Below are 23,827 nucleotides of genomic sequence, written 5' to 3' on the forward strand. Positions count from 1 at the left end.
TTCCAGGCCACATTTGCTGAACCCCTCTGATAGATCTGGATGTCGCACCTTTTCATCTGTCTGAACAGTTGTTATAGAATTGTCTCGTCATTGTTAGATGAAAATGTATTTTAGCTTATCAAATTGTTATATGTCAATTATGGTCAAAGTTGCCAAACCAGTATCCTACCCTGGATACTGGTTCTAACTACTTGGCATCTCTATCAGATAAAGGTGCTGTGGAGTCGGATTTGAACTCAGGTCCTCACAAAAGGAGCATAATGGTCATTGCAAGTGGCTGAGCCAGCCAGGCACAATAGTTTTTATTATTTGTTTGATAATTTATTTATTTATTATTTTCATTCATTTCATTTTATTTGGATATTTACATAGGAGAGTGCACATAGGAAACCGAGGGCAGAAAGAAGGGGATATGTGACGGGGTCGGATTTGAACAGGTGTTCAAGCATTATGGTCAGTGCACTAACTTTTTTTTTATTGTGTTATTAGTTATTGTTATCTGGGTGTCGGGTTTCTCTGACCATTCCTCATTCTTTCTTTCTACATTCCATTTATACTCCTTTGTGGCACAAATGTTATGGGAAGCTCAGCCAATCAGTTAAGCCGACAGGTTGGGTTAGCCAATCAGGGACCTATACTTGCTTAGCGGCACAAACGTGACGTGACGCCAATCCGTGAAGTCATCGGTTTGGGTTTGCCAATCAGAGAGCTCCCGTACTCACGGTAAATGTATGCCTCTCTTTATCAGGCCCGTGGGCCTACATACAGATATATGTGATGTTTTGCTTCTCTGAAACAGTTGGTCCGTCCGAATGCCTTTGGCCCTGCACTCTGCAGAGTCAAATGACACTGCCGCATGCCAAGTCTGGCACTGAACGGGCTACGGGGAGGGGGGGGATACGTCTCTCCCCCAGTAATAGGGTGAGGGGGCTTTCAGATAGGAACTGCTTGGTATAGTAGATGGGACTGGGAGGTACGAGGTATATGGAGTGTGGGGGCATGTGTATTGCTGAGGACCCGTGGGAGGGATGTACCAAGTGGGAACACGGCCCGAATCAACGGATCTCCAAATCTTCGGCTCTCCAGAAAATCAGCATCATCATAAGTCACCAAGTCTCTGTCCGCAAAAAAAGTGTCTGGGGCATAACTCAGTAAGCGATAGACCAAATGGTCACGTCATATTAATGACATCAGGGCACTCCATATGGGGATATGGAGTGCCCTGATGTCATTAATATGACGTGATAGTACTATAACGTCATAGACTGGCCTGGATACCGACAGATACGGGCACTCTTACAACGGATGTTGCATAACTGAGTGGGGCATGCATTTCCAACTTGCATCGTTCCCGACTCCCAATCTTGCTTTCCAACAGTAATACTGAAACATAAACAATATATTTAACAGCTTCATTGCGCAACAGCCCCCCTCAGACAAACTATCTCATGGTCCCACCTGGAACTATATATAGGTGGAACAGAGATAGTCAGTACAGTTAAGTGTAAGCATAATATATCGTCTCTGTCGGGTGGAAACCTAAAACAAAGTAACTGAAAATATAGTTGCTCAAAATGCGTGGCTTCGTGCCGCGTTTCAAGCTCGTGGATCTGCTACATTTGATTATTTTGTGAGACGCTGTAGTATGATCAAGTAGGGCGTTAATTTACGAAAAAACACAAAAAGTTAGAATATGGAGATGGGTCGTGCACAAAGAAAGAAAAAAACATTCATGTTCCAACAGACTTCTCACAACATATAATTAATTTTCACCTACGGATCCAACGTGTGTGTGTGTGTGTGTGTGTGTGTGTGTGTGTGTGTGTGTGTGTGTGCGTGTGTGCGTGCGTGCGTGCGTGCGTGCGTGCGTGTGTGTGTCTCCTGCCATTATGTATAACGTTTCTCTTCTTGTTCCATAATATGTTTTCACTCTGTGTTCCTTTTGTAATTTTTAGACAAATGCATCCAATTGGATATAAATCAGAGTAAATGCCATTCTGATCTTTTTTTATTCCTTTATCCAGACTGGTCAGTACAGAGAGATAGGTTCAGTTGCATGTTTCTTTGCTTTTAATCAGTGAGACCAAGACTGCATGACTAAGTCTAGTTTTCAGGGGCGCTACCTGGCGCGGGCGTGCGAAAATTTTAGGTTTCTGGGCGGATATTTTACTTTTTTGGGGGGGTTTTGTAACTTTATTTTGGTTAATTACCTGCTCGGTGAAGAGAAAGCCTGGAGCCGGCAAAACATAAACAAGTGGGAGCGCGCTGCGAGTACGAGCGTGCGGCTGCGCGCTGCGAGTATGAGCGCGCGGCTGCGCGCCCCCCTCGCCCACTGGGTGCTCGTCATTTTGCCTGGGTGCTTTAGCCCCGAGGCACCCACAGTATCGGCGCCCTTGCTAGTTTTGACTTGAACTCATCAGTAGATTAAGCCTACATTTTCAAGTGTTTTGTTTTTGAAGGACAACTTCAACATTGTTGTAACTTCAAGGAGAGTAATAGGTTCTCAGATTAAGATTAAAGTCTCTAAACAGAGACAGCGGACATATCTCTAGAAACAAGCATGGATCAACAATTTACAAGATATAAAACCATTTAATGTGTCCTGTGCGTGCATTCGGCTGATTTGGTATGGTTTCAGATGTCTAGACAGTGACTCATTTAGACATGTGAAACGAGGTGGCAGCGGTTCACTTCCTGATAGAAAAGGAACCTAGAGGTTGTGTAGGTGAACTGAGACCCACCACCCAACAGAGACCTCACATCACACTGAAATACAGAATGAGGAACAGAGCTGTCTACAATTAAACAATAATAACACTAAAGGGTGTGCTTTCCCATCATCATTGGCACGACAGTGATGTTGTCAGGAACGAGGCGCTTGAGCCCATTTGAGCACAAATGGAGAGGCTATTTCAACCGATTGGTTAGTCGCAGTGTTAATTTCGTTGACTAAAACTAAGACTAAAAGACTAAGATTTTGATATTTAGTCGACTAAGACTGGACTAAGACTGAACAATTAGGGCGTTAATTTACGAAAAAACACAAAAAGTTAGAATATGGAGATGGGTCGTGCACAAAGAAAGAACAGACTTCTCACAACATATAATTAATTTTCACCTACGGATCCAACGTGTGTGTGTGTGTGTGTGTGTGTGTGTGTGTGTGTGTGTGTGTGTGTGTGTGCGTGCGTGCGTGCGTGCGTGCGTGCGTGCGTGCGTGCGTGCGTGCGTGCGTGCGTGCGTGCGTGCGTGCGTGCGTGCGTGTGTGTGCGTGCGTGTGTGTGCGTGCGTGTGTGTGTCTCCTGCCATTATGTATAACGTTTCTCTTCTTGTTCCATAATATGTTTTCACTCTGTGTTCCTTTTGTCATTTTTAGACAAATGCATCCAATTGGATATAAATCAGAGTAAATGCCATTCTGATCTTTTTTGACTGGAGAATCCAGTCTAACACGCAGAAAACGGCGAAATGGCCAAAAGGGGGAGTTAACCTCTGAAGCTATTTAAAGAGAGGCGGGGCGTCGGTGAAAAAGGGGCGGGGTTGGGTAAGTCTGGTTGGTCTGTTGGAAAAAGGGGGCGGGTTTGCTAAAAAAGGGTCTGAAACCCGTCATAATTAAATGTCCGTCCACCGATTGGTTGTGATATTGCCCTGACAACCAACAACAACCAATCAAACACATGACTGTCCCTTCCAATATTGCCCTGACAACCAACAACAACCAATCAAACACATGACTGTCCCTTCGGGCTATGGAATCTATCCTCCTGTTATTCTCCTGGATGAGGTTCCACACAGCGTTCCACAACATGCCGCCTCCCTCGTGGCGCGCGAGTGTGTGTATGTATGTGTGTGTGTGTGTGTGTGTGTGTGTGTGTGTGTGTGTGTGTGTGTGTGTGTGTGTGTGTGTGTGTGTGTGTTTGCGCGCGCAGCGTGCGTTATTGTGTTTGCCAGGGATATTTTCGTATTTTGGTTTGTCTGACAATGGATATACTACTGATCTTAAGACAATCGTCTGTCACGACCGTCATTGATGAACTTCAACCTGGTGTTTGCACTTTCTCCATTTACGGCCCTATATCTACATAAACGTTCAGATTTCAAATATAAAGTACTTACCTCGTGGCCACGGACGTTATAATGATGTACGGTTCCTCAAGAGTATCCGTTTATTCCGTGTTGTTCAATAAAAAGCATTTTAATCCGATCGAGGGCCATTTCCTCATACAGTTACAATGTATCAGAGTGCAATACACCTCCCAACCGCTAGGGTCGCTTAGTTGAAAGCATGGAGAAAATTCGGAGAAAGAGGCCATTGATCGAATTAGAATGCTTTTCATTGAACAACACGGAAGACACGGGTACTTCTGACGGCACGTATATAATTGTAACATCCATGGCCATGGGGTACGCACTTTATATTTGAAACCTGAACGTTTATGTAGATGTACGGGTTGTAATGGAGAAAGTGCAAAAAACAGGTTGAAGTTCGGCCATGACGCTGGTGGCGGACGATGCGATCGTGTTTCCACCCACAGTGATGTTGCTTTTTTCCTGTATAGTTGTTTTGACAAGGTGTCATCTGAACTACTACAGTCCTAGCCTAATGTTAACCTTGCTATTTATAGTGTTATGTGCACACTACTGTACAGTAGGCCTATGTTCATTATGTGAAGGCCTGTAGTGTTATGTGGCAGTAGGCCTACCTTTTTTTATTTGACAACTTCAGTACTACTTAGTAGATTTCGATTATTATTACAAAACTTACATTAACCACTTCACCCCTATAAACATTTCGTCCATTCTACAATAGCCGATCTACAAGCTCACAGATCTTGTAGATCTGCTATTTTCATGTTTCATAATATCATCATTTATATCTGAAAAGTAACTAGTAACTATTAGTCAGGGCTGTTAACAAAAAAAGGGGGACACGGCTGACAAAAGCGCCAAATTTTTTCTACATGCTCTCCATCACCATAAGTTTCATTTTGGAAGGGGAGCCACGTCATCAAGATGGCAGAAGGCGGCCATCTTGGATTACAAAGATGGCCACCATGCAATATCTATAAAAGCCAATATCTCGGCTTCCAAGCCACTTAGAAGGTCAATCTTAGTGTCAAAAAATACATTTTCTGGGACAAGGAATGCAATAAAACTATAGGGAATATCAATAAGTGACTAATTCAGCCAATATTAGATAATTTGGTAAATTCTGGCAATATATGTACACAATTATGCATGCTTCGTCTAGATTATGCACAACATCTCAGAGTGTGTGTGTGTGTGTGTGTGTGTGTGTGTGTGTGTGTGTGTGTGTGTGTGTGTGTGTGTGTGTGTGTGTGTGTGTGTGTGTGTGTGTTATTAAACTTTGACAGATCTGACTCTTGTTATTTCCTATTTTTCCTATCTATTTTGTAGTATCGTTCCTATTGTTTCCTGTCTGCCTAGTTACTGTTTACCTGCCTTGTCTCTCCTCCCTGTGATTATTAGTTATCTCCACCTGTGTCCTGTTAGTCCCTAGGGTGTGGGTGTGTCTGGATCTGGTTCCTGCCAGTGTGACCACCTGCATTCACTCACCTGCAATCATGCCTACAGTACTTAAGCCTCAGTGTTACGACTGGGGTCGTATTTGAGGTTATTATTATGAGTTGGTCCTAGTGTGGAAGGGTGTGTGTGTGTGTGTGTGTGTGTCAGAGGTGAGAATGGTGGAGAGGAAAGGAATGTATGCAAATTCAGGTGTGCCATTCCCGGAAGGCGATTGGTGGGGCGCTCATCCAAGCCGGCCAGTGATTGGTGGGGAGCTCACAGGAGTGCTGCCTTCCAAGTGGCTAATAGGGTGGAGGCTCCCTATATAAGAGGAGTACAGATCTCAGCGCGGCACGCAGGGTGCAGGAGCCCGTCTTCCTCCGCTTCCAACTGGCCACCACACCTTATGTTCTGTTACTTATGAGTTCTATGATTTGACCTATGTTATTTCCAGTTGCTATAAGTTGATCCTGAGGTGATGTTTCTTTTGTTTATTGTTTATTGTTAGGAAGGTAAGATATTGTATTATTGGTTCTTTTGATAGGTAAGAGTTTTCTTTTCAGTTAGTTCTTTTGGTTACTTTAGTTCCTCAGTGAGTTACACCCTTATGACCCAAGTTTATGTTAATCGTTTGTTATTACTTTATATCTTTATAAATAAACCATTGTTATATTTTGCACTTCAACCCTTTGTTTGTGTGGCTACTTGGGAGTTGGGGAAGGCGGGAACATATTCATGTTGTGTCTCAGGCACCCCTAGACTGGGGCATAACATGAATTGGGGGCTCGTCCGAAAGCTTTTCTCGCATGTTAATTGGTAAGGTTTTTTTTCTCTCTGGTTGGCAGTTGGTAAAATTTTGTAAGTATGGATTTTGATTTGGAAGAATTCATAGCAAACCCTTCTTGGGGCAAGATTGAGAAATGTAAAAAGAAAGAATTGTTAGTGGTGGCTGCTAACTATGAAATGACTGTGTCTCTTGTTACCCCTAAAGCTGAGCTCCGACATGAAGTGTGTTCAAAGCTGGTGGAGAAAGGCGTGCTGCCTGCGACTGGACCTGGTGAGAAGGAGGGGGAGGCCTTGCAGGTGGTGGTTGCTGAGGCGGAGGCTACGGAAACACCCGCCACTAATGTGGGGTCGACTCCTCGCTCACTGGGCCTACAGGCAGGTATGGCAACGGGTGATCTCCAGCTGACACTCCAGATAAAGGAGGCAGAGTGCCGAACTAAAGAGGCAGAGTGCCGAACTAAAGAGCTGGAGATCACAGCCCTACACCTAAGGCTCAGAGCCCTTGAGCTTGAAAACCCGAAAGCTGCGTCCAGCATAAATTCGGGAAACGAAAACACTGTCGGGGTCAGTAATTCGGGGGGGTTTGACATTAGTAGGCACATATCATTAGTACCACCTTTTCGAGAGTCTGAAATAGACTCGTATTTTGGCGCTTTCGAGCGTATTGCTATTGCCTTAAAATGGCCCAAGGAGTTTTGGTCAATATTATTGCAATGTAAACTTGTGGGAAAGGCCCAAGAAGTGTGCGCTACGTTATCTATTGATCAGAGTCTCGACTATGAGACCCTTAAACAAACCGTGTTGCGAGCTTATGAGCTCGTACCTGAAGCCTATAGACAAAAAATTCGAAATACAGATAAAACTGCCAACCAGACGTACGTTGAATTTGCACGAGAAAAAAGTGTTCTTTTTGATAAATGGCGTCTGGCCAGTAAGGCCATCAGCTTTGAGCAGCTGAGAGAACTCATCTTGTTAGAAGAGTTTAAAAAGTGTTTGCAGGAGAGAATAGTTGTGTATTTGAATGAGCAAAAAGTTAAAAGTCTCACTGAAGCTGCTGTTCTGGCAGATGAGTTTACATTGACTCACAAGACTGTTTTTTGCTCCCCAGTACATGATTATTCAGCCTCAACGCAGAAGAGAGTGGAATCCCCAAATGTTTTGCGTCGCAAGGGGCCTGCCTATGCTGAAAATCAGGCATGTTTTTATTGCAAAGAAACTGGCCACCTCATTGCCACTTGCCCAGTGCTTGAACAAAAAGAAAGATTGGAAAAGGCTGAAGGTCCTTCTTTCATTGGTTTAATTCAATCTAGGCCTAATGTTGTGCGGCATAAGCACAAGGTCCACAACGATCTGTCTGAGTTTAAACCATTTATTTCTAAAGGTTTAGTTGCTTTGGCTGGCAATGATGGGGTCCAGGTTCCGATTACGATCCTGCGGGATACTGGCGCAAAAACTTCTATTATCCGTGGGGGGGTTTTGCCATTTTCGAATAAAACTTATCGTGGTTCTAAACTGGTACAGGGAGTTAAGATGAGTGCTTTTCATATACCCTTACATGAGTGTCAACTGTCCTCCTCACTTGTGTCTGGCCCAGTCCGAGTTGGTGTGCGGACTTGGTTGCCTGTGTCAGGCGTGGATCTCATTCTGGGCAATGATTTGGCTGGAGCAACAGTGTTTCCAGATCCTGTGTTCACAAATACTAGGTGCAAATACATGCCCTAAGTCTCATTAGGCGTCATAGTCAGCTGGCTACAGTGGATCTTACTGTTTGTGTGATGTGTTAATGTTTTTGATTGGTATTGAGTTATTATTAGTTTTTTCCTCCCCAATGTTAAAACCTTTCATGTGCGTTCAATTTGTTCCTAGTTGGGATGGGAAATCCTGAAATCAAACAAATATACTGAGAATATTATGTAACTGTTTCCAATTTGCTAACCTTCACAAGGATTAGGCACTATGGGGGGGTGCTTGATTCTTGGGAAGGGGGGTGTTACGACTGGGGTCGTATTTGAGGTTATTATTATGAGTTGGTCCTAGTGTGGAAGGGTGTGTGTGTGTGTGTGTGTGTGTGTCAGAGGTGAGAATGGTGGAGAGGAAAGGAATGTATGCAAATTCAGGTGTGCCATTCCCGGAAGGCGATTGGTGGGGCGCTCATCCAAGCCGGCCAGTGATTGGTGGGGAGCTCACAGGAGTGCTGCCTTCCAAGTGGCTAATAGGGTGGAGGCTCCCTATATAAGAGGAGTACAGATCTCAGCGCGGCACGCAGGGTGCAGGAGCCCGTCTTCCTCCGCTTCCAACTGGCCACCACACCTTATGTTCTGTTACTTATGAGTTCTATGATTTGACCTATGTTATTTCCAGTTGCTATAAGTTGATCCTGAGGTGATGTTTCTTTTGTTTATTGTTTATTGTTAGGAAGGTAAGATATTGTATTATTGGTTCTTTTGATAGGTAAGAGTTTTCTTTTCAGTTAGTTCTTTTGGTTACTTTAGTTCCTCAGTGAGTTACACCCTTATGACCCAAGTTTATGTTAATCGTTTGTTATTACTTTATATCTTTATAAATAAACCATTGTTATATTTTGCACTTCAACCCTTTGTTTGTGTGGCTACTTGGGAGTTGGGGAAGGCGGGAACATATTCATGTTGTGTCTCAGGCACCCCTAGACTGGGGCATAACACTCAGTCTCTCTCCAGTCTCTTGCCAGATTGCCTTGTGTTTACCCAAGCTCTCAAGCATTGTTCAAAATCAAGTTTTTTGCCCTAACTGATCTCTGTTCTGTTTTCTATACTACGTTTTTGCCCAGCCATTGCCGGTACCTCTGCCTTCTCTGACTGCCCCTTTGGTTTTCGACCCCTTGCCTTAGATTTTTGCCTGCCCCTTGCCAATCTCGTCTCTTGCACACAATGGATTGGACTTTGTAGATCTCCAAAAGAGTTGATGTGGTCTGGGATACTTACATCACCAGCAGCATAAATGAGTCAACAAGGGAGAAGCGAGGCAAAGGGATACGACGGAAGGTGGCTGGTCAGAACAAGCTGCCGGGGAATTGGCCAGATTTCCTGCGTCCGGTCGGCACAGACACCAGCCACTCCATGCTGCCATGTAACCACGAAGAGGCCGACACCAGGATATTGATTCACCTGCTTGATGCCCTGGAACATGGCTGTTCTACCTGCTTGATACGCACTGTGGATACGGATGTTGTCGTTATCCTCATCGGCAAGTTCCATGCCCTGCTCACCAAGTATCCAGCTGCAGACATCTGGGTTGCTTTTGGCACTGGCAAGAACTACACCTATGTTCATATAAACACCATCTGCCATGCTCTGGGCAAAGACAAGTCCACAGCACACTTCCCATCTTCCACTGTTACACAGGCTGTGACACAACATCAGCATTCTGCGGGAAAGGAAAGAAGTCAGCATGGGTGGCATGGAAGTCCTACCCTGAGGTCACCCAGGCCTTCAACTACATGGCAGAAAATCCATACACTTCAGTGACCATAGATGCCCAACACTTTCAGCTTCTTGAGCGTTGCACAGTCATCATGTATGATAAGACAAGTGATTTGGAATCTGTCAATGAAGCACGGCGAGAGTTGTTCTGCCAGAAGAACAAAACGATGGAACACATTCCACCAACGCAAGATTCACTGTTGCAGCACGTGAAGCGAGTTGCCTACCAGTCTGGGATCTGGTCCACGTCTGAACTGGCCCAGCAGCCGACACCCAGTCCAGAAGGATGGGGATGGACATTGGATGACAACAACCAGGTCTGGCACCCTGTGTGGAGCATTCTACCGATGGCGTCAAAAGCCTGCAATGAACTGGTCAAGTGCGGTTGTAAACTTGGTTGTGGTGCAAGGTGCTCATGCAAGAAGGCACACTGGAATTGCACAGAGCTTTGCAGTTGTCAATGGGACAGATAATTTGAATGTCAATTCACTTCATGCTCCATTTTCTGTGTCTGACTGCTAACCGAGTTGAAAATTATGTAAATATGTTGCTAGAATGACCATATTTATTTGATCGTGGCACAAATAAACATCTAGTGGAATTCTCAATAGCTTTATTGCATTCCTCGACCCAGAAAATGTATATTTTGACACCAAGATTGACCTTCTAAGTGGCTTTGAAGCCGAGATATTGGCACTTATAGATATTACATGGTGGCCATCTTTGAGATCCAAGATGGCCGCCTTCTGCCATCTTTTTGACGTGGCTCCCCATCCAAAATGAAACTTATGGTGATGGAGAGCATGTAGAAAAAATTTGGCGCTTTTGTCAGCCGTGTCCCCCTTTTTCAAAAATCTGGTCTTAAGCAACCGGGCTATATAGAGTAACTAGTAACTAGAGAGAGAGAGAGAGAGAGGACACACAACTTTGCGTGCAGCTCATTCACACCTTGCGGTTAATTCGCTCATGCGTTAATGTGTCAATAACGCGCTAACTTTGACAGCACTACTTCTGTGTCTTTCCTCCAGGATCCTTCTCAGATCATGAACACAGAAGCCACGTCCTAGCTCTCCAGTCACAATGACATCTATTGTATGTCATATGTCCTTGTTTATTCCTTTATCCAGACTGGTCAGTACAGATAGGTTCAGTTGCATGTTTCTTTGCTTTTAATCAGTGAGACCAAGACTGCATGACTAAGTCTAGTTTTCAGGGGCGCTACCTGGCGCGGGCGTGCGAACATTTTAGGTTTCTGGGCGGATATTTTACTTTTTTGGGGGGGTTTTGTAACTTTATTTTGGTTAATTACCTGCTCGGTGAAGAGAAAGCCTGGAGCCGGCAAAACATAAACAAGTGGGAGCGCGCTGCGAGTACGAGCGTGCGGCTGCGCGCTGCGAGTATGAGCGCGCGGCTGCTCGCCCCCCTCGCCCAATGGGTGCTCGTCATTTTGCCTGGGTGCTTTAGCCCCGAGGCACCCACAGTATCGGCGCCCTTGCTAGTTTTGACTTGAACTCATCAGTAGATTAAGCCTACATTTTCAAGTGTTTTGTTTTTGAAGGACAACTTCAACATTGTTGTAACTTCAAGGAGAGTAATAGGTTCTCAGATTAAGATTAAAGTCTCTAAACAGAGACAGCGGACATATCTCTAGAAACAAGCATGGATCAACAATTTACAAGATATAAAACCATTTAATGTGTCCTGTGCGTGCATTCGGCTGATTTGGTATGGTTTCAGATGTCTAGACAGTGACTCATTTAGACATGTGAAACGAGGTGGCTGCGGTTCACTTCCTGATAGAAAAGGAACCTAGAGGTTGTGTAGGTGAACTGAGACCCACCACCCAACAGAGACCTCACATCACACTGAAATACAGAATGAGGAACAGAGCTGTCTACAATTAAACAATAATAACACTAAAGGGTGTGCTTTCCCATCATCATTGGCACGACAGTGATGTTGTCAGGAACGAGGCGCTTGAGCCCATTTGAGCACAAATGGAGAGGCTATTTCAACCGATTGGTTAGTCGCAGTGTTAATTTCGTTGACTAAAACTAAGACTAAAAGACTAAGATTTTGATATTTAGTCGACTAAGACTGGACTAAGACTGAACAATTTCCGATCAGTAAAATACGACTAAAACTAAATGCTGTGTTATCCAGAAGATTAAGACTAAGACTAAATCAAAATTTGTTGTCAAAATGAACACTGCTTGGTTGGGAATACCGATACCAATAATCTGCAGCAAATAAGGGTTAATCTAAAACTAGGATATATTATTAAATGATCAGCAATTTGCAGTGCTGCTGTCCTAAATCATTCTTTATTTAAAGACTGATCTGATTGCCAAAGTGTCAAGATGGCAAACTGATATGATAGAAAATAACATTAATACCATTTTAGAATACGCACACACGCACGCACACACGGTACACGCGAGCACACACGGCACACGCACGCACACACTCAGTTTTACAAAAAAGTGTATCTACACTTCCTGAATAGTCTCACACACAAAATGTCCACCAGGCCGGGTTGCCTACTCAGGGTTAGGGTCAGGGCTGTGACATGGGGTACAGACATCAGGACATGAGGAAGCTGCGGGGGAATGGTGCAACTGTTTGCATTTGTGGCGCCTCCTACAGTATGTGCAGAGGTGAAAGCGTTTTTTTTCGCAGTTCTGGCTGAACCGTGCATGATATGCTTTTTACGAAACTTGGCCATATGATAGATGGTCATGAAAAACTATCAAGAAATAAATCTCACACTCATTCGTCAAAGGGTGGCGCTATAGCACTCAATTTAAAATGCTGTCATAGAAATGTATAAAGTAAACATTCTAAGAACAAACCAATGTATAATTGTACTGCTTTTTAAGTTTCCCGCAGTCTGTGTGATCCCATCCTGCTTCTTGAGACAAGCTGGCACCTTTGCACATTATTTTGTTTTGTAATCATGCTTGTTGATTAAATTAACATCTCTATGTGAAAAACAAGGCTGTGTTTGGTTCTGAGGGGGTGGGTCTGAAACAGGCCTATTTAACCTGAAGTAAAACACGAGCAACACTAGATGTTCCATTGCATTATGTTGTGTACGTTTGCTCCTTTTACTCGAGTAAAATCTCTCATAATTGGAATTCTGAATTGTTGTCTTTGCCTCATTATGTATTTATGTTTTTCAGCACCCAGTACAGATTCCTCTTTGACAATGCCAACTTTGAACAGGTACAACTCATGCCCTGTTTGACCTACAGCCATGAAACTTCGATACACACATGCGTCTACTCATGATGAACAACTTTCACACTTTTGACCTCTGACCTTTAGATCTCCCACCATTTTGAATTGTATGAAAAACAGTTAAAACCTATCTCCTCCTGGGATTTTTGAGTAATCTGCATTTCTAACTGTTTGGTATAGTAGATGGGACTGGGAGGTACGGGGTATATGGAGTGTGGGGGCATGTGTATAGCCGAGGACCCGAGGGAGGGATGTACCAAGTGGGAACACGGCCCGAATCAACGGACCTCCAAATCTCCGGCTCTCCAGAAAATCATCATCATCATTATACTATAAGTCACCAAGTCTCTGTCCGATGGAACCAGACTTGATGGAACCAGACTTGATGGCCAACCGGTTGGAAACCTAAAAAAAAGTAGCTCAAAAAGTTGCTCAAAATGCGTGGCTTCGTGCCGCGTTTCAAGCTTGTGGATCTGCTACATTTGATTATTTTGTGACGCTGTAGTGTGATCAAGTAGGGCGTTAATTTACGAAAAAACACAAAAGGTTAAAATATGGAGATAGGAGGTTTCTGCCCCGACAGCAACGATGTTGCATGTGCATAAGTGTACTTCAAATTAATAATATTGCAATTATACACATTACACTAAAAGTATTGCACTTGCCCATAGTCATGCTTCACCTAAACAAGGTAAACACTCCATGCCAGTTTCAGCACTTAACGTGTGAGTGGCCAACCGCAACATCCCCACTACTGGTTTAGGTACTTTTTAGGTATATATGGTGTGTTTATATAACCACACAGGCAGTCACATCTCACAACACAACACAACACAACACAACACAACACAACACAACACAACACAACATACCCAGGAACCAGGTCTCCCTGTCTTGGTTTAATTCAGTTAAGTCAGTTTGGCATGCTTTATTGAGTTGAGGACAATGTTCCCTCAACTCCCTCTTTCATTTGTTTTCTGCCCTTAAACCTGTGTGGGTGTGGTCACTCATAGTTAATGCAGGTAGATTAATTAATAATCAGGCTTACTTTTCTTAACCTGTACTATTCTCATCTTTAGTAAAATGTGTGTATATATCCAGTATTATTATTATTATTATTATTATTATTACCCTTATTATTATTATTATATTATTGTTACATTATAATTGTTATTGTGCATGACACACTGTACCTGTATGAATGAGTGACAAATACACCTTCTTGAATCCTGAAGGTTTACAATTTAGGCATTTACAGTACTAGACACTCATATCCAGAGCGACTTACAAGTACGAAATCTGAGTAAGCAGAGTAAGCATGAACTCTAGTCAATAAAGAAGGTAAATAATCACACAAATAGAGTGCAGAGCGTGTAGGCCCTTAGGTGATAAACCATGAACATGTCTAACCAACATGCTATCTACAGTATATTCTGCTATCTAAATCTAAATGTGATACTTTAGGGTGCTAGTAAACAGACCGTAGGCTCCTTGTGAGGCCCCGGGTTTGGATCTGACCCTGCCTTGCATGCCTCCACCCTTCTGTTCCCTGTCTCTCCTGATATGAAGCCTAACATGTTTTGAATAGTCATCAAGCTCTTTATCATCAGCAGCCATCAAGCTCTACATAGGGTATTTATAAGCTGAACATATACTATATGAGTATATTATACGAAATGTATTCATAATTTACTGTACGATATGAAACCTACATAATATATGGTATATCTAGTTTAAAAAGCTTATGTCTGTCCATCTGCTTCTTTGACATTTCCAGCTCTTCCTCTCTTAACTATTCAATTTGATGCAAGTAGTGGAGGATTATATTCTTCACATTCAACCAACTACATATAAGTAGTCTTAATTGTGAGTATTGGAGACCGTCTCTGTCTCTTTGTTAGTTTTTCCATCCAACAGAGTCAAGTGCGTGCACACACACACGCACGCCCGCCCGCCCGCCCGCCCGCCCGCACGCACGCACGCACGCACGCACGCACGCACGCACGCACGCACACACACACACACACACACACACACACACACACACACACACACACACACACATGCGCACGCGCACAGAGCGAGAGTCTGGATGTAACAACAGGCACATTGTCCATTCAACTAAAAAAAAATACAAAAAGAATAACAGAGGGGTTAGTTTGTTACTTCTTCATACAACAAATAGTGAAGTTGGCAGATGTACAAGCTCACAACTTGTTGAATCACAAATTGCAAGGTATCAGATTTTTGATCCAGAAATACGATAGGGATACTGCCTTAAGAGTATTTGAGGGCAACTGTGACAAATTGTCTACTGCAAACCAGACAGCTGGTTTGGAACATGATGTGAAAGCCACACCTGTGTTGTTGTTGTTTTTTTGTTTTTTAGAAAGTGTACCCATGGCTCCCTCCATTTTTAAATGGTGTACATGGCAGAAGGCGGAGCCATCTAGATTAGAACAGGTTGTGTCTGCACAAGTATCAACCGGTTCCACATTCCTTAACACTGTCATGGTTGGTGACATGTAAACATGCTATAAATAAAATGTGTCTTTGTTCCAACAGACTTCTCACAACATATAATTCGTTTTCACCTACGGATCCAACGTGTGCGTGTGTGCGTGTGTGTGTGTGTGTGTGTGTGTGTGTGACAGTGAAAAGAATGCACACTACCAGTAGGCCTACAATGCAGCACGATACATTGTAGGAGGAATCTCACACTGTTCTCACACTTTCCCCATAACAACAAATGACTTCCTGCTTAATTTGTTCCAGCAGGCGGTAAATAACTAGTTTGCATCTTCTCTGTCTCATAACACTGTTGGCTGTGGCGCAGTTTCACCCTGTCCTGATGACAGGGTGAAACCGCACCACAGCCACATACTTCTGGCTGCGAGCCCAGAAGATATCTCATTGAATGAGAACGTATTGCGTGCGGGCCTCGATCGGAGAGGAAAGGAAGATGCCTAGAGGCTAGATGGCGTGCCTGTGTGCGTGTACGTGCGTGCGTGCGCGCGTGCGTGCGCATAGTGGTGTGGGGGCATGTGCCATGGAAAAAAGAGTTCCTTCAAGGTCAACAGTCTATCTATCATTATAGTGTTAAAAAAAATTCTTCTTTTGATCAGGGAAATTAATTTAAAACTATGACTATGACTGTATAGAGATGTCATGGAAGTCATTGAAATTAATCAAGGAAATCAACAATATTGCTCAAGATTTTCCTAAATTGAGCCGACACATTTTGGTATGGTCCAGTGGGAGGGGCCTAGCCTAGAAGGGTTCTGACACTGCCTAGCCAGTGAAGGGTTGTGGTGCTGTGCAGACCTGTGTGCAAAGCGTTCGTCTTTAACTTTTGTCTTCTTTTTCCGTTTTTGCCATATACACATTTTGCATGTCGAAGGGCCAATAAAACACTTGTTTTTGCATCATATAGACTTTGTTTGCCATCTTTCTACAATCTGAGGCAGAGTGTAACATCGACTTTGCTATGGAATCTTCTTCTGACAAGTGAGTAGAAAGAAAGTATTTTTCAAACCTTTAAAAACAATGCAGGAAATAATAACAATGATAATGATATCAATCATCATCAACATCATCATAATCATAATAAATTACTAGAATGTGTAACATTAGAGCAGAGAGTGTCTGCGAGCACAAGTGCAAGTGTGAATGGAATTTCACCTTCGTACACCTACTGTAGCTGTACGGAACAATAATGCCCTCATTAATACCATTAATCTATATGTAGATAGATTTATATTTTTTTACAACCACATAATGTAGGCCTAGTAATGTAAAACTAAGTGTATTTCTGGTTTGGCTACATCACTTCAACCACTGCTTGTGCTCTTCACAGCCGCAACATTAAGAGCATGAACCCGGAATCAGGAATCGTGGAGAAATCTAAGGAATGGATGTTGGAAACTCTGGAGGAGCTGGACAACAATGAATTCACCAACTTCAAGTGGTGGCTAAAGCAGCCTGATACAGGCTTCGTGGCGATAATAAACCACCGCCTGCAGGACGCTACCAGGACTCAAACCTTTGATCTGATGAATCAGTTCTACGTCGATAACAAAGCGGAGATCATGGGAACGGTTTTGAAGAAGATGCACAGGGAAGACCTACTGCATCAAAAAGGTTTGTAACCCACCAACCAAAAAAAGAGCCTATAATAATTAGGGGTGTAACGATACAGTAACTGCATCAATTTTAATTACAAGATCCGACTGTATCGATATGTAAACATCAACTGCTACTTCTAGTGTGACTCTAAAATCGTATCACGTTGCAAATAATTGATTGTATCGATACTAAGAACTTGTGCCTTTTATTTATGTTAAAACGTTGGGTTTAATTTCTTCACGCTTCGTTCCATATCACTACACTTCATCTATCTATAAATGCTCGGTGTGAGTTTGTCCATACTGTATATGGTAAAATATAATGTATATGCTTTTGCCTGTGAATCATTGAGTTTAATTATTTATATCTATAATAATATTTTTTTCAATACATTTCAGACAGATAGAATTTTTGGCTAAGTAGTTTCTGTATCGACTTTAAATCATTGAATCATGGAATATCAATGATGGGAATCTGAGCCATTATATGAGTGGGACAAATCCCACTTTCTAAAATGATGAGTTTAGACCCCCCATTTTACCAATGTCAAAAAACTGTGCGTCTGTATATCCACTCTGCACTCGGCACTGTGGCTGTCAGAGATTCATTCACCAATTTCATTCCGCTTATTGATTGACAGAATGCCCAAATCAGTGAAATTCCTTAACACATTTTCACTGCTACCTTGCACCCAGGCAGGATTCTCACAAAACACACACACATTTACACATGAACGCAATCGTCAATGCTCGGATGCAGCAGGTTGAGTTTAAGGTGGGTCACTCTGTCAGTGTCCCCACTACATGTTAAAATAAAGATTACAAACATAGTGAAACGATGAGGAGGCCGGGAGTCTAATTTAGATTTCATTGTCACTGGAAAGTAGTCTCATTTTGGGGCTGACGGTGGTATTTGCTCCCCCACACAACATGGACATACAGAGGCTTTGTTTGAGAAGGAAAGACCGGATTAATACTTCATCATGACGGTGTCGCATGCGTTTAGACCTTGAAGATTTCTGCACACAATACTGTCAACAATACTACATAGAAAAGTAATCACTGGTAATAGTCAGTTAACTTTTAGCCAGGGCTCCTCGATTTGACAAATAGATAGATAGATAGATAGATAGATATATACTTTATTAATCCCGAAGGAAATTTCTCAACGGCTCCAGTGCAATACAATCATACAGATGTAAAAAAAAAAAAGAAGCATCGTGAACATTTAAAGAGCATTACACCAATGGGAATGAATGCAATAATAAAACAACTATCAGCAGTTAAAAAACCTATGTAGGTAAAAGCAGTTAAAAAAAATAACACAGCTAAAACAAACAAATAAATAAATAAATAAAAGCCTTAGTGGCCCAAAACTGGATCCCAAAATTGTTTGCTGTTGCCATGATTTCTGTCACTCAAGATAATAGCTCTGAAAAGAGAGATCAGCTCACACACACACACACACACACACACACACACACACACACACACACACACACACACACACACACACACACACACACACACACACACACACACACACACACACACACACACACACACACACACACACACACACACACACACACACACACACACACACTAGTACCTGGTTAACTGATCATAATCCACATACTGTGAGTGAGAGGCTGGGCTCTTCTGTGTGTGTGTGTGTGTGTGTGTGTGTGTGTGTGTGTGTGTGTGTGTGTGTGTGTGTGTGTGTGTGTGTGTGTGTGTGTGTGTGTGTGTGTGTGTGTGTGTGTGTGTGTGCGTGTGTGTGTGTGTGTGTGTGTGCGCGCGCGCACATGCGTGTATGTGTGCACAATTGTGATGGCTGACAAGTAGGTGAATTTAGGTTATTCTTTGATCCTGTAGTCCTACTTTTGGGAGAAAGTTTCAGCTAGAAACAATGCTCAAACCTACAATCATCTACTTTAGGGTGACGGCCTACAAGTCTTTGCTCAAGTGCTGGTGTGATTATTTTTCCATCTCTATTTGTCTTTGCAGATGTCACTAGAGCTCCGTTGATGAATCGACCAAATGATGGTGGGGAATAAACATAAATGTGTTTGTTTGTAAAGCTTCAATTCTCTGGGCTAGATGCATTGTGATACTTTTCTCTTTTGGACAGGCTGTTTGTGTGCGTGCGTGAAAAATCAAAATAACACATGACAAACATTTGTTTTGAACTAGAGTTTAGGGGCTCTGCTTTACAATGTGGCAACTGTTTTATGGTAAATGGGTGTTCCTAATACTTTGCAGTGCCAAACTTATTTCTGGCTTTATCACCAAAAAAAAAATCAAAAGAAAAAGAAACATATATATATATATATATATATATATATATTTATTTATTTTATGACGTCGGGCGACGTCATTGGCACTCTGGGCTTATGAAAAACGTGACGTCGGCGTGTTGGTCGGCGACGTCAATGGCACTGAATGAGTTAAGTCAGTGTATAGACCTACTGAACGTATAGGCTATGCATAGGGCACACTATATAGAAGGCTTGTCACACACTTTGTAATGTTTCTTTTTCTTCTTCTTATTATTATAATTGTTTTGCCATTTTATCAGACCACCCCAGAGGAGGAGGACCAGGCAGAAACAGTGGCATTGGTGGAGACATATCTTCCAGGAAAAGAGGTAATAAAACATATATAAAACGTAGACGATCATAATGTCGGTTTGTTTAATCTAACAACATAGTATGATTGATACAAGTTCTCTGTTACTGACAACCCCACACATTATGGCTACAGTAGCTGGTGTTCCCTCATCAGTTTGTTTGCATTTCTTTTTTTTTTAATACTAGAGCAACAGTATGTGGCTCCTTGAAACCTTGTAGGATTTCACGAAATTGGTTGGGGGGGGGGTCCGACCTCAATGTTTGCACACCAATGTTTAATCAAAGCTTGGTACCTTTGCTCATAATTATACGCAAATGGGTTTGTGTGTGTGTGTGTGTGTGTGTGTGTGTGTCTGTGTGTGTGTGTGTGTGTGTGTGGGTGTGGGTGTGGGTGTGGGTGGGTGTGTGTGTGTGTGTGCGTGCGTGCGTGCGTGCGTAGTCATTATATGTGTGAGTGTGTGTGTGTTTCTGTTTGTGGGTGTTTGTGCATGTGTGTATGCATTTCACTTTGCAGAGAAGTGTACTACTGCCTGTCCGGACCAGACCTGGTCATCCTTCGGAGGCTACTGCTACAAGCACGTCGCTGGACAGTCAACCTGGGACAAGGCAGAGCAAGACTGCGTGTCTAAAGAAGCCCACCTGGTGTCCATCCACAGCTTAGATGACCACAACTTTGTCCGACAGCTGATCAATGACAATGACCCCAAACTGGATGAAATCTGGATTGGACTGAGTGACTCTCATAAGGAGGGTGACTGGAGGTGGACTGATGGGTCCACCCTGACCTACAAAAATTGGAATGCCGGAGAGCCAAACAATGATCAGAGTGCTAACGGTGGTCGTGGTAAGGGTGAAAACTGTGCGGCTACGGTTTCTGGACAAAAGCACGCAAACTGGAATGACCGGCCATGTGATGAGATTAGAAATCATGTTTGTAAATTACCAAAATGTCCAAAGAAATGATTGTGTGATTCAGTGTATTGACCTGCACTGGATCTCCATAATCATTAAAGCCGCAAACCACAACTTGAATGTGCTCGAGCAAGCACCAAAGGTTTTACTGGTAATCTATAACAGAGAGCTTGTTTGGGACAGCGAGGCGTTTCCGTTTGAATTGTATCACAAGAGTGAGGGTTACTCATACTATTCTTATGTGGTGATGATATTTGACTCTTTATACTTTTATTGACATGTTTTCATTATCCAAGGTCATATATTCTCCCCATAGCCTATGTACATTTGTTTGAGCGAGTGATAGGGTGTAGGTTATACTTAGTTTTGTGTTAAGTGCTCTAATGGGAAGGGCAATGGTGGTGGGTGGAAGTGCCTGTGGTAGCTACATGCTTCAAAAATAGTCCAGGAAAAACTTCCCAAAAGTGCCCATTCATACTGCCATCATAGCGCCAGACCCCCACCCAGCCGTTTTGCTATTTATCGCAACAGTTTGTGTTCATGTAAAGGGATTTCAGAGGTGTTTGTGCCACCCGGAGGTTGACTCGAGAGACTAGAACCTCTCCTCAGTCAAATGTCTCTTTCTTCCAAACTATCGCTGCTTTCAGACCGGGCTGAATGCAGAAACATAAATAAATATATATCACGCCCACCCAACTTCTGACCAATCACACTGTCTGAACTTCTGGGGGTGCAGGAGTGTCCGACGAGAGCTCTGTGTCCGCACATCTAAAGTTGATGTTTAGATCAAGGTCAAGGTCAAGGAGCTTTATTGTCATTCCATACAGAACGACATTTTTTACTCGGGTCCTGGTCATGGCAGAGTAAATAAATAAGATAAATAAGACACCTAAACACAACAAAGGCTAAAACTACAACAACTAAATAAAAACAGCAGCATTTAAAAACAGCATTTTAATGTTAATGTGTCACGGTTCAATTCATAGTGCAAAGTTCATGGGTAGTTTTTTACAGATCACTAAGAGCGAGAGTTCTCGCTCTTAGTGATCAAGATTGACAGTGACACACATTCACACCTGGTAGCTGCCGAGTACAACCACGGTCCAATAGGGCATATAGCAGCGTTGGCCATTTTGTGGTGCCACAGATAGAAACCCCATTCGTTTTTTTTCCCATGAGAGATTTCCAAAAATATTTATAATCATTATTTTAAGCCTGGAACCAAGCCATCCAGGCTCCTGGTGAATCATGACCATACAACATTTGTGTTTGTTTAATTATATTATATGCTATTAGTAAAGACCATTTTGGCGTTTATTATGACATTATGTATGTAACCAAAAGTCCAATAAACATATTTACAAAAAAAAACACTTTATCACTGATATCAGTATTATGGCCATAGACTGTGAAGAATTCATACTTTTATGCAGTGTGTGTGTGTGTGTGTGTGTGTGTGTGTGTGTGTGTGTGTGTGTGTGTGTGTGTGTGTGTGTGTGTGTGTGTGTGTGTGTGTGTGTGTGTGCATGTGTGTGCGTGGTCTAGTGCAGTGGTTCTCAACCTTTTCAGGCCGCGAACCCCCACAATAATCAACCACTGCTCTAGTGAATGTATTAAGCACTAGATTAAGCACTAGTAGTAAAATAGACGGCTGAATAGCAGCTGGTCCCAACCATTAATTAATTGAGTTGTAACAGGTTTCACTTACGCTTTTTGCCATTTTGTCTAGTTAGTCAACTCAACCAACCTCTACAATTATACTGTTAAACCTGGTAAACTCACCTAACCTCCCTATAAACAAATGCAAGGATACTTGCAATCATCATCAATCATCAATATACAGTATATTTGATTTAACCTTTTAGAGTAGAGAGCAGAATATTGCAGATATATCTGGTTTGAATGCTAGATGTATGTACATTTACAATGTAAATACGTATGTACAAGCCAATATTATACAAAGTACAGTCAATACAGTATGTATGACTAGCAGCTTCCTCCAGACCTCAACTACATTCTGCCCCCTGGAGTGCTGCCTTTTCAAAACGTCTCATTTTAAATAATGTCCATAGAATAAAAATAAACTAATATTGTTGTTTAGATATGGACTAGTTTGTAAATATCAGAAGTTGTCCCTTATCTTACCTTATTTTATTGAGAGATTGGTGTTGATCTACTGCACTCTCTCCAGTTTCCACTGGGTGGCACCAGTGCCTTTTTCATGTCAGGGTCTTGTCAGTACCACAGAGTAGTGATGTGTCGTTCATGATCGATTCGTTCAAAAGAACTAGTTCATTTGCCATGAACGCGAACGAGCTCGTTCACTTTCTGAAACTGTTACGTTCACTTGCGACATAAAAAAACGCTCCCGCGATGGTGTTTTACACACATTATATTAACCACTTTAGCCCTATTTTATACATAGGCTATTTGAAAATAGCAGATCTACAAGCTCACAACGCGTCGCATCGCAACGCGTTGCGAGCTTGTAGATCGGCTATTTTCAAATATGTTACTACTTTTACTTTTGGTACTTTAAGTGTATATTTTGATGCCAATACTTTTGTACTTTTACTCAAATTTTGAACACTAGAAAATAGCGTTACTGAACGTGAACGTGAACGAATCATTGCCGTGAACGAAATCGTTCGTTCACTGAAATGAACCTTTTTTTCCCACCACTACCACAGAGCTGCTTAGTAGGCCTATGCAGTCAAAACAATCAAACTGATTAGATCCTTTATCACTTTATGCTTATTGAGAGCTGATGCTCTTAGAGAGGTGAGGGTTTAAAGGTGGGGTGAGTGATAGTTATCATATACTACCAAATGTATCCAATCAGGAGAGATAAGTCCTGCAGAATAAAGGATAAACAAGGGAAATTGGAAGTGAGGAAACAAAGAAATAGAATTTGTACTCTCACCTGATTGGATGAAATTGGCAAGCCACCTGAAATTGTATTTTCTGTTTATTAAAGAGCTGGAGAGACGGGGAGACCCCTACTGAACAAACATTATATAGGAAGTACTTTTTCCACACACCAATGTTCTTTTTTAAATATCACTTACCTACCATTGATAGGCATAAGGTTTACAAGGACATTTGGTGCAGTGGCAACCCAACAAAACACTTAGCAAGTAGCAACTGA

The 23,827-nt window shown here is 42.4% G+C and overlaps 1 protein-coding gene across 1 annotated transcript; it reads left to right on the top strand.

Annotated features, from left to right (window-relative positions):
- The first annotated feature begins 16,299 nt into the window (after window positions 1-16,299).
- LOC308089741 (uncharacterized protein) lies at window positions 16,300-22,043 on the top strand. The gene is made up of 5 exons (XM_080434635.1): window positions 16,300-16,517; window positions 16,867-17,150; window positions 19,145-19,183; window positions 19,716-19,784; window positions 20,207-22,043. The coding sequence occupies exons 1-5, from the start codon at window positions 16,498-16,500 to the stop codon at window positions 20,728-20,730; spliced, it is 936 nt and encodes a 311-aa protein (XP_080290761.1). The 5' UTR covers window positions 16,300-16,497; the 3' UTR covers window positions 20,731-22,043.
- Window positions 22,044-23,827: the final 1,784 nt, after the last annotated feature.

This window comes from Gymnoscopelus braueri (assembly GCF_963280865.1).
Source record: "Gymnoscopelus braueri genome assembly, chromosome: 8".
Lineage (NCBI taxonomy): Eukaryota > Metazoa > Chordata > Actinopteri > Myctophiformes > Myctophidae > Gymnoscopelus > Gymnoscopelus braueri.

Coding starts and splice junctions, on each gene's coding strand:
- LOC308089741 (XM_080434635.1), top strand. CDS start 16,498: ATGGAATCTTCTTCTGACAA. Junction 17,151..19,144: donor AGACCTACTGCATCAAAAAG/GTTTGTAACCCA, acceptor TTGTCTTTGCAG/ATGTCACTAGAGCTCCGTTG. Junction 19,184..19,715: donor GATGAATCGACCAAATGATG/GTGGGGAATAAA, acceptor CCATTTTATCAG/ACCACCCCAGAGGAGGAGGA.